Below are 11,743 nucleotides of genomic sequence, written 5' to 3'. Positions count from 1 at the left end.
CTTGAGGTGTGTTTCTTTGGCTGGCCCGTTTTGCCTACAATAGGTACACCTCTTTTGTTTGTTTAGGTTTTTTGAGACAGGGTCTGTGCATCCCTGGCTGGCCTGCAACTCACTATGGAGAGAAAGGTTGACCTTGACTCACAGAGATCCTCCTATGCCTCCCAGGTACTGGGATTAAAGGTGTGTGCCACTACCCTGTTCATATATTTATCATATATGTATTGACAGTCTCTTAGGTTACTGACTGTGAATTTGTCATTTGTCCAAGTTGTCATTTGTTCTTGCTATGGACAGAGGGGTATGAACATCTGTTCAAATCTCTACTTTCAGGGTTTTGGGGTATACATCCATAAGTAGAATTACTGGGCTATATTACAATTATCATTGTTATTATCTTCAGTTTCCCGAGACAGGGTCTCTCTGTGTAACTGCCATGGCTGTTCTGGAACTTGCTCTGTAGACCAGGCTGGCCTGGAACTCAGAGATCCACCTGCCTCTGCCTGCTGAGAGCTGGGACTAACGGTGTATGTCACCACTGCCCAGTGCAATTATTACTTGTAATTCTTATTAACTGGCTGGTTGTGTTTGTGTCTCTGTCCTTGCCACACACACACGTGAAAGTCAGAAAACAACTCCCAGGAAACAGTTATCTCCTATCATGCGAGGTCAAGGACATGAGCTCGGGTTGTCAGGATGGGTGGCACCTCTACCCACTGGGCCATCTTGCCACTCGCAGTTAGTTCTGTCTTTGAAGAACATACTGCTTTCCAGTCAGCTTTGAACCCTTCTTATTTCTTATAAGACATTCCATGTATGTCCCTGAGTCTCCTAAGCTGAGTCTCAGGTCTCCATTTTTGTGAGAATTATTAGTTGTGAATTAAGCAACACTCCGGATGTTTGCAGTAGTTGAAGGATAGTAGGTAGCTACCATTCCGTCTGAGATCTGATAAATCACTTCTTGCTTAATGCTGCTTTATGTTCCCCTGTTCTCTAGGAAGGTATCCTATCCAGAAGGTCATTGCCTCTAGCTAGGCTCGAGCATCCCAGTGTGGTAGCCAACAGCCATACCTTCCTCAATTGCACCAGCCGCATTTGAAGTGCACAACACTCACATGGAGCCTATGCTACTGAACCTGTGGAACATTCCATCCATTCCTGAAAGTTCTACTGCTCTGTGTTGATTCTGACCTGGTTATGGTTGCGTTGCACCCTGAGTAGTCCGCAGAAGTGACTTAGTTCTAGGGGATGGGCCAGTGATGACCATGTTCAAAGGAGAATGCCTTAGACTCTGGGACATGTCATGATTCCAGCAATGGCTATAGTCCAACCCATTATGCCCTTACCAACTTTTCAGAATGAGTTGATGGTTTTCATTTTGGGTGATGATCCATCTGACCCAAGGTGGGTCAATTAAATTCCTTCATTTTGTTAGGAATTTGGACCTGAGAAGGGGAGGTTCTCAACTGTACCCTCTAAATGGCTAGAATTATAAAACCAGAGTTTTATAATTCATGTCCCATTATTCCAAACAGTTGAAGAGGAGAAAAGACTTGTCCACTCCTTGCTTGGCTGCATTCTTGAAGTGGGTTGCTTTGAAAAGGAAACACACATAGGCAATGGTTTCTCATGGCCTTTAATTCCAGCATTCAGGAGGCAGAGGCAGATGGATCTGAGTTTGAGGCCAGCCTGGTCTACAGTGTGAATTCCAGGATGGCCAGGTTTACACAGAGAAAACCTGTCTCAAAACAAAGCAAAACCAAAAGCAAAACAAAACCATAAAGAAATACAAAAACCATGCGCAGGGAATTCTTTTATGCTTAAACTCAGGCTGGTTTTTGATATTGGAAGACATAATCCTTAATTGCAATCTATATATAGAAATACACATATAATGTGGGTATGAATGCCAAGGCTTTTACATTCTGGAGGTGTGTGTAATTGCACACAAACCTTGTAAGTGGTTCAGGCTCCAAGTCTCTAGATTCTTCTATTTTTTTTTCCTTCCCCCTTGCTTTATTTTCTCATCTGTAGAGTACACTGAGGCTACCCCCTCAAAGTCCTCTGCTATTTCCCCGGATGAGGAATCCTTCTTTTTCTTTTGAGACAGGGTTTCTCTACTTAACAGTCCTGGCTGTCCTGGAACTAGCTCTCGTAGATCTGCCTGCCTTTGCCTCCTAAGTGCTGGGATTAACGGCGTGAGTCGCCAGCGCCCGTTGAGGAGTCCTTACATTGTACAGCACATTAACGGGTCTGTGTCCATGGTTTATACTGCATTTTAATTACTCCCACCTATGTAGCCCAGTCACACTTGTTCTATGTGTGACTGAGTAAATTTGGCCGAAGTGGGAACTCCTGCAAGAATGGCAACCTGGCCTGAATGTGAACCTCAATTCCACACGTCCTAGCAAGGCCAGAGAGAGACCTCTTGCAAGATCAGCTACGGAAAAACAAAACCAACCAACCAACCATAAGCAACAGCTGCTAGCTAAGGGAAGAGGCACTCAGGTGGGCAAATGGTGTCTGTTGTCAAGTAACAGAGGACAGTGTGGAAGGGTGGCATGTGCTGGGGCAAGTAGGGCCTTCACACCGCTGTGACACGTTAGGGTCACTGAAGAGCAGTGGAAAAGGAGTTCGGGGATGTGTTTCATCAAGGGATGTGTGGGGAGATACTGTTTATGATTTAGTAAAGCTTGCCCGAGGGTTCAGAAAGCAATGTCAGACACAAGCCATAGAAGCCAGGCAACACACCTTTATTCCCAGCAGCCAGGAGCTAGGAGGTGGTGGTCCACAACTTTGATCCTAGGACTCAGGATTAAGAGAGAGATGGATCTCTGTAAGTGGACTAGATCTACACAAGAGTGAATCAGTCTAAAAGAGAATTATAGCTCACACCTTTAACCCCAACCTTTTGGGAAGAAGTATATAAGACAGAAGCAAGGTCTCAGAGAGGCATTCATTCTCCAGCCACACTGTTTTGAGACTTGGGCTTCTGTGTGGAACAGCCTCTTTGAGCCTGAGCTAGAGGTGAGAGCTAGTGGCCGGCTGCTTTGCTTTTCTGAACTTCAGCTTAAAGTTTGAACCCCAATATCAGTCTCTGGGTCTATTATTTTTCGTGTTACGGGGATGTGTCTAAAATATATCTTCCTGGCTACTGCTGAGATACTGCAAGGTACCGGGGACAGCAGGATCGTCAGGAGGAGGTGTGCACGAGATCAGGTGAAAAGTAAGGGCAGCTTCTCAGCATTTTTACCTTCTAACCAGTCAGTGCCAACAGCAAACCTGTGAATGGAGCGGACGAAAAGACCCTAAAACCGCCTGGGAGGAATTTGCTTTGTGTTTCGCAGGGCTCTGGACTTAGGGAATAATTTAATCTAAAGCAGACCATTTTCGCCACTTCCTTTGCATGAATCTGGCGAGGGCAAGTGACTTTCAACAAGGGTGGCCAGGCAGTACGTGTGGGAACGTTCAGTGGGAACACCCCTCCTCGTTCAGCTTCAAATCAGCACGAAGGTGCTTCCCCAGCAGCACGCCTCGATCCTAAAATGTGCAGCCATCCTCCGCACCGATAACGTGGGGCAACATTTTCCTTGCGAATAAATAACCCGCTTCCTAAACAAAACAAAACAAAATATGGGGGTTGCGTTTCCGCGTCGGGGATGCTCAGCCTGCATTTCCCGCACGGCTTGCTGCACTCGTCCCGTGCAGCGGCTTTTGTGTTGGAGCGCTGGCTCCCCGCGGCCGGGGCGCTCGGTGACTACGAGGAATCCTCCCGGGGCTTCTCTAAGTCGGTGCCCCGGTGAAGTTCTCCAAGGCACTCGCAGCCCGCCTGCAGGGCCGCCGCCATCCCGCTGGGGCAGGGCGATGCAGACGCGGCCGTTCCGTGCATGGCGTCCCCCTGCACTGGCGTTTTTATTTCCCGGAGCAGCAGCGCTCACCCGCGGGAACCCGCCGCCGCCGCCGCGAGCTCCCCGGGTCCGCGCCGCAGCGCTCGCTCCCGGGGCCCGGGCCCCTCTCCCGCCTCGGCCATTCGGGCCGCTCTGGCCCGCGCCGTCTCGATGGTGTGGCGCGGCCGCGGGGCCTCGCGCGGCCTGGTCGCCAGGGGGCGCGCTGACCGCCGCCGCCGCCGCCGCCTCGGAGTGCGCGGCCCGAGCGCGTCCGCCATATTGGATGCCGCAGCCGCCGCGGTCGGCGCTTTCTCCTGTGTGTTCGCTGCGCGCTGCAGGTTCCCGCGGCCCGGGCGGCGGGGGAGGCGACGCGGGAGCCCGCGGGAGGGAGAGGGAGCAGGGGACGCCGGTGGAGAGCGGACGGGGACCGAAGGCGGCGCGTGGGGGCCGCCGCCGAGCGGGGCGGAGAAGCCGAGAAGGCGCCGCGCCGGCCCCTCCCCCGCCGCCGACCCGCCCCGGCGGCCTCCGGCCCGCTCGCTGCGCCCGCCCCGCGGCCATGCCGGGGCCTCGCCGGCGCTGAGGAGCGTCGCCCGCCCGCCCGCCGTGCCCCGCGGCCTCCCGGGCCCCGTCGCCCGCGCTCCCTTCCGCACGCGCCGCGCCGGCCGCCGCTTCTCCCTCCGCCGGGCCCCGGGGCCTCTGCGCAGGCAACATGGAGGCCGTGAAGACCTTCAACAGCGAGGTTCGTACCGCAGCCCGGCCTCCCGCCCGGCCCGGCCCGGCCCGACCCGGCCTGTCCCGGGGCTCGCGTGCCGGGCGAGCCAGGGCGCGGGGCCGCAGTTCCCCCGGGGGGGGGGCGAAGGCGGCCGCGGGGGGAGGGGAACGGCCCGCGCCCCTCCCCGGGCCGGGCAGGGCGGGCAGGGCCGGCAGGGCCGGGCAGGGCGGGCAGGGCGGGCCGGCTCCCCCGACGCGGCCGCGCCACGCTCCCGGGTGGGTCCCGCCGCAGCCCGGTCCGCCCACCCGCACGCAGCCTCCCCCCCGCCGCCGCCGCCGCCGCCGCGGCCCTTGCGAGGGTCTCAAGTGTTGCAGGACACCGCTCTGCAGGTCCTCCCGGGTGACCGGGGACGCTGACACACGGACGGACGGACGGACGGACGGACGGCCGGCCCGGGAGAGGGAGGACCCACGGGGTGGCGATCCGAAAGTCACGTTCCGCCTAGTGTTTATTATTGAGGTTCTGTTGACTAGGTAACTTGCCAGCCAGGGACTTAGCTAATTGGATGGTTGGTAGGGAGGCGACTTTATTCTGTCATCTCCCTCCCTACTTCTCTCCCCCTCCTCCCTTTCCCCCCCCCCCTTTATTTTTCCTATTTCTACTTGCCCTTCTGATCATCAGTTAGGGAGGAAGACAAGTGTTTAGGGAGACATTGTGCGCCCAGTAGGGAAGAAGCTGGGAGAATCATTTTTGCCACGGCCGCATTTCACGTGTCGTGTGAAGCATACATGTGCATACATACATTTTAAAGGCAGGTGTCCGATTTTCACTGTTGGCTGAAATGTACTGATCCGATTGGAAGACAGGCTTCAAAAAACCCATTTCTTTTTAATGAACTATATCACTAGGACCTAATTCAAACAGATGTAGCAAGTACCAGCTCACTCTCCATTATTCTTGTAGTCTTTCCTCCTAGAAAAATACTTAAATGTATGTTAACTAACTAGCATAGTCTTCAGAACTTTTGATTTGGAGGTGCTGATGCTTTACTCAGTAATATGACTATTAACGTCTTAAGTACATTATCTTTTTAAGATAGCATTTGTAGATACCCAAATGGGACTGTTTTTAAATGCCTTTCTGCAATTTCATCTTAATTTTTTTTTTTTTTTTTTTTTTTTTTTTTTTGGTTAAGGTAGCACATAGGAAACACAAAGGGGTTAAAAGTTAACGTTCATGACACTTTATGCATGTTACTTTAACTATCGGTCAACTGGCTGATAATGAGAGCAATACATTTGGGAAACTTGTGAATTTGTAACATAACATGGTCAGATATTCCCTTACATAAAACTTAATTCTCTCACCCAATGATCTATATTTAGAATATGGGATAAAAGGAATTTAGACACTACATTTAGCTATTTTATAACTGTATAGAAAAACAGCCATGTGGCTTTTTAGTTTGATGCATATAAGATTAATATTCAAGTTCTTCACTTAGAAAAGACCCCCTTCTTAGTGGAGCCTGGTGGTGCACACCTTTGACCTCAGCACTGAGGCAGAGGCAGGAGGATCTCTGTTCAAGACCAGCCTGGTCTGCAGAGCTACAATATAGAGACCGTCTCTCAAAACAAAACAAAAACCGCATCCTTTCTCTTATTTCCAATGATGAATTTCCCTCTTTGTTTAGGAGATCCATCCCTAATGTATCTTCCCTTCTCCCCCAGGGGTTTTACAGGAGATCCCACAGTGATGGGTGTAAACAAGCGATAGTGCTCTGTGCATTATTAGTGCTCTGAGGGTGCTCTGAGGGTGCTGGAGGAGGAGTGGAGGAGGAGTGGACTGCCCATTTTAGGTGGAAGGATAAGGAGCCTGGCGGTCCCACACCTCCTTGGGTGCCAACCTCTTTATCCTTTGTGTCTATTGGAGCAGAGTTTGGGACCCACTTTTAGTGTGTAGACTCTTCCATTCATTCTCCTTTCCCCCAAGGGTTTCAAACAACTTAAATCTTTACCTTTCCATCTTAATAGGATGTAAACTTTTAAAGTGATTTAAAGTGGGATTAATTTAAAGATACAGGATGGACTCAGAGTTGAGTAATTTGTTTAGGAAACATCCGGAGCCTCTCTCGGACTGGAAATTGAGCGAAGGGCCCTTTACTTGCTCAGGTGAGGGCCACACCACTGAGTTACAATATCCCGTCCTCCTTTTTATTTTATTTGGATTGTATGGGCTGGTAACACTTCAGCTCACTCTGTAGTCCAGATAAGCCTTGTATTTATTATGTGATCCTCCTGCCTCAGCTTCTCTAGCAGCAGATTTATAGGTTTGCACTAAGCTTGGCTCTGTATACTTTTGTTTAAGTACAAAATGTATAGCCTTGTGAATTTGGAAAAGAAGATATTGATTATAATATTGTGCATATGTGGCTGCTGTAGTGCGTGTTTTGTTACTACAACTGAGCACCGGGACAGCTCATTCATTAAGTCATTGTTTTGCAAAGTTCAGAAATGAAAAGGAGTCCGAATTACAGGCTTGGGAGGAAATCATGTTTCCAAGTGCCACAGTGAATTTGGCTTTTAAGGCATAAGAATTTGGCTCATGGTAATACTGTCATTAGTGTTGTTGAAACAGGGTCTTGCTGTTGGTTCAGCTTCCTGAGTGCTGGGATTACAGGTCTGTGTGACACCATACTCTTGGCTAGTTCAAAGAATTGTCATTACTGTTTGTTAGCAAGACATTTTTAAACCTTCAAGTACTTAAAATATGAAAGTTGGGTGTCCTGACACACACTTTTAATTCCAGCACCTAGGGGGTTGAGGCTGGAGGATTACTCTGAAATTGAGCTGGCCTGGGCTACATTGTACAACCCTGTCTGAAAGAAAAACAAAGCAAACAGATGTTTAAAATATGAAATGCTTCCAAAGCTTGCTACACTGGGCATGGATTAATCATTGCCCGGAAGTGTAGTTGCTGCTGTTGTAGGTGTTCATTTTGTACAGTAACTTGGAGTCCACTGCACCTAGTGAGAAGGACAGCTTAACTGTATGGCCAGAATTGGGGCTGCATTGACGTTCCTGTTAGCATCTTCATGTCAGCTGCAGTTCATGCTCTGCACCCAGAGACTGCTAACGGCATGGAGGCCATTCTGACAGGGGCCTCCTGTTCTCTCCTGTGCCTTGTTGTTTGCAAAGGTGAAGGAAAGAGAATGGCTTACATGATGCCTTCTTGAGAAAGTTTCAGTGCAGTCAGAGAAGAGACTTTGAAAACACACTCCTAAGGTAATGCATGAAAGTTTGAGTGGATTAGCAGGGGTTATGCCTGTACAAAACCAGAGGAGATGAATCTTCATTCCGTATTGGAGTCATTTAATTTAGGAACTTCAAAGTTTACAGGGTTACACCACACTCTTGAATAGGTCAAAGATTATCATTGCTGTTTATTAGCAAGACATTTTTAAACCTTCAAATACTTAAAATATGAAAGTTGGGTGTCCTGACACACACTAGTAATTCCAGCACCCTAGGAGGTTGAGACAGGAGGATTACTCTGAATTTGAGCTGGCCTGGGCTATATACTTTGTTCTAGGCCAGACTGAGCTGTATTTTTCACACTGTCAAAAAAATTAACAGTGCTGGCTGGTGGGCACGCCATTATTAATCCTAGCACTTGGAAGACAGAGGCAGGTGGATCTCTGTGGATTTGAGGCCAGCTTGATCTACAGAGTTTCAGGACAGGCTCCAAAGCTACACAGAGAAATTCTGTCTTGAAAACCAAAATAACAAAACAAACAAACAAAAAATAGGATCTTTTTCAGTGATGAACTTGTGTGGTTGCTTTTCTAAGCGGTTATGTTGGTGAAGACTACTTGCCTCATGCTGTTTCATTTTTCTTGCTCTGAGTAGGCTGAGTAGAAGGCAGGATGGGGTCTATGGGTTTAAGATATGCTAGAAGATTAATTGTAGTTTAACTCCTAGATTTACCTCAGTGGCTAAATTTTGGAAAGACTCTTTTATCATCTTTCTAAAAATTGACCAGTCTGTTTTTTGGATAGTCTGGTAGTCTTGGCTGCCCTGGACCCCTTTGTAGAGGCTAGTCTCTGCCTCCCCAGAGTTTGAAGTGGACCACAGGCATGTGTCAGCACACCATACCCTAGCTGTCATTGTTAGGGTCCCTCAGCCTGTACTGCTCTTCTGTCATTGGCATCCTTTGGTTATTGGGTGGCTCACTCTGAACCTTTCTAGGATGCGCACTTTACCCAGTACACTAATACCCAGTACATTTTCATGGTCTGAATTTTCCTTCACGTCTAGTCTTGTATTCTGAGTGGGCAATCTGTAGAACTACAGAACTTTTATAGTTGGCCCGTCAGTATCTAGTAGTAGCCATGGGTTGGTCGAAACAAATGAAAATGGTAGAATAACATGTTGAATCTGTTTTGGTTTGTGAATTTTTGCTTTATTTATGGCACAGGAGAAAACACATATGGAGAACATTCATAAAACATTTCTCTTTGATTTTCATCTTTCAGGGATATGTCACCCCTTTTTTGTTTTTGTTTTTTTTTTTTTTTTTTTTGGTTTGGTTAGTTGTATCAGGCTGTAATTTTTTGTCTACCTTGTTGAAAATTATTTAAAGTTGAACATACTTAGTGTTTTAAAAGTAAGGATGCCTTTACTAAGGGACCCTCTGGTCTATCCCAGGGGTTTGGATCAGTGTTTCTTAACTTGGTACTGTGGATATTGGGGTTGTATAGTTATTTGCTGTGAGGGACAGCCTTGTGACGTGTAGGTCATTTGGCAGCAACCCAGTTTTTACACTTCAGATGCTATGTAGTGTCTTCCCTGATGCTGCCCTCCATCTCTGTCTTTAGGCATCCCTCACGGGAGCAGTAACATAATCTTGGTTGAAAATCATGGGTTTAGGTTTCATTAAACAGTCTTAAAGCTCTTTATACTTTCCCTAAGGTAGTCCACTTTTAAGTATGGAGTCTTTACCCAGGTTACACACTTAGTGAGAACAGCAATGGTGTTGCTTCAGATTCATGGCACACAGCCGGGCATGTAGAATCTAGTGTAGATCCCACATGTGCATGGCTCAAGTCAAAGACGGAATGATCATTTACTAGGTACTAAAGTAGCTAATATTTCTGGACACATGCTTTTAAAATGCATAAGTGATTTTATTTTTTAACTTGGATATTCTTTTAATGGGAAGGATCTTTGACTAATTGAATACAATTACGTTTTTGAGAAACTAGTATGTCTCTCAAGCATTGCTATAAAGATAAATTTTAGGGTATTGTAGAAATAGAGATTAGGTGAAAAGTCTTGTTTTTTCCTGAGTGCTAGGATTAAAGTCGTGTGCCATCACTGCCTGGTAAGATGAAAGCTTTAAGTCAGGACACTTAATTTAATTTTAATGGGGAGTGAGAGGAGGGGGCAGGACTTCTCCAATGAGGGTCCCAGTCAGGAAATACAGGGATTTTGTATTGGATAGTAATTATGTTCCAGTCTGTTTTGGATTTAGTGTTTTAAGATGATTATGCAGCAATAGTTTTTTTCTGACCCACAGTAATAAAAATTTAGACTACAATAATGATTCAGATTGAATAGATTTTGATATTGTATGATTTGAGTATATATCATAACCATTCAAGATTACAAAAAATTGTCACCATTTGAAATCCATTTCATAGATTATTAAACCATGGTGTTCTAGACTAGTGTGCAGTTCATTAGAATAGGTCTGTTAATGTTTAAGGGACTTGTATATCTTCACTCTCTGAACAGTCATATTTTAATGATCATATGCAGTAGGTAATTAGAGATGAATTTATTATTTCCACATGCGATTTCAGATATCTCTTTCTAGGGCCAGATTTGCTGTTAGTGGACAGTTTCTGACTCAGTGGCATGACAGAAGTGTGACCAACCATTCCCTTGAACACTGGCTGAGCTCAGACTCTTTAGGAACTGGTTTTGTCTGCTTTGTTTTCTCAGTGTCTTTCTCTGCTCCTTTCTCAGGGTTGTGCCTCCACTCCTGCTTGTACAGACTGCTTTCCCAGCAGCATGGACACAAGAGCCGTAGGAAGATGATTCTGACCACTAAGGCAGGCTCTCTGGGAAATGTTAGCGTTATGTGGTAGTGGAGTTCTGTATTGCTTGTATGGATAGTACTTGGGAAGCAGGTGGAGTTTGCTGCTTAAAATATATTAGTAATCCTCAAAAGATCACATAGGGAATAAAAGTTAATTGCTTTATGAGAAATGTTGGAATTTATTTAAAAATGGGGAAGGAAAAGTTACTGGGCTTAATAGTGAGCATATGTCATAAATTTGCATTAAATTTACTGCATTCTGTATTATATGATTTCACTACATGTTTTGATAACATTTTTAATTGATATGAGTAACTTATAGACCTCATAATTTAAGGGTTGGAAGTAAATTAGTGATGTATGCTATGGGAATGGAGAAACAAAAACTAAATCAGATTTTAGATTTTTTTAAAGAGGGGTTAGTTATGGTACAGGTGTCTCAGAAATCAGGGTTGGTGAGCAGTGTTCGGTAGCCTGTGAGAGCTTACATGGTCTGTTTCAAACTTGATGGTGAATATAATATTTGTTCTTTGCGATTCAGATTTTATGCATTTATTTCATCTTTACAATTCTGCATTATAAGAACTGATAAAGCCAAATTAAGATATAGGAATGGGATTGTAAGTAAACCCATTGTGGGTCAAGAAATACCTCAGATGTTACCTTATTTATTGAGAGCGGAGAATAGATTGCTAATGTTCCCTACAGACAGCTCTGATCTGCAAATGTATATCAAACGTATCTTTAAAGTCTGCAACTTAAATTATTTGCCACTGTGCGTGCGTGCGTGCGTGCGTGCGTGCGTGCGTGCGTGCGTGCGTGCGTGCGTGCGTGCGTGCGTGCGTGCGTGCGTGCGTGTGTGTGTGTGACTCTGGCTGTCCTGGAACTCTGTCTTTAGACCAGGCTGGCCTTGAACTTACATAGATCACCTGTCCTTGTCTCCCAAGTGCTGGGATTAATGGAATGAGCCACACCTCCTGACTTATTTGTCACTCTTACAGGTTGATTGGAAAGGTCTAGTATTTCATTCTTTGATCCTGTTGTT

General features: G+C 46.6%; 1 protein-coding gene across 3 annotated transcripts in view; it reads left to right on the top strand.

Moving 5' to 3' along the window:
• The first annotated feature begins 4,519 nt into the window (after nt 1–4,519).
• The window catches only part of Scaf8 (SR-related CTD associated factor 8), a 142,223-nt gene continuing 134,999 nt past the window's right edge, over nt 4,520–11,743 (top strand). For all 3 annotated transcript variants that reach the window (XM_051205980.1, XM_051205979.1, XM_051205981.1), the window contains exon 1: nt 4,520–4,623. In XM_051205980.1, the coding sequence (XP_051061937.1) occupies nt 4,594–4,623 (30 nt within the window). In that variant the 5' untranslated portion in view covers nt 4,520–4,593. The remainder of the gene's footprint in view (nt 4,624–11,743) is intronic.

This window comes from Phodopus roborovskii, unplaced genomic scaffold (genome assembly GCF_943737965.1).
Source record: "Phodopus roborovskii unplaced genomic scaffold, PHOROB, whole genome shotgun sequence".
In the NCBI taxonomy this organism is placed as follows: Eukaryota; Metazoa; Chordata; class Mammalia; order Rodentia; family Cricetidae; genus Phodopus; species Phodopus roborovskii.
The sequence above is the reverse complement of the archived record's forward strand: the minus strand, read 5'-3'. Positions and strand labels throughout refer to the sequence as shown.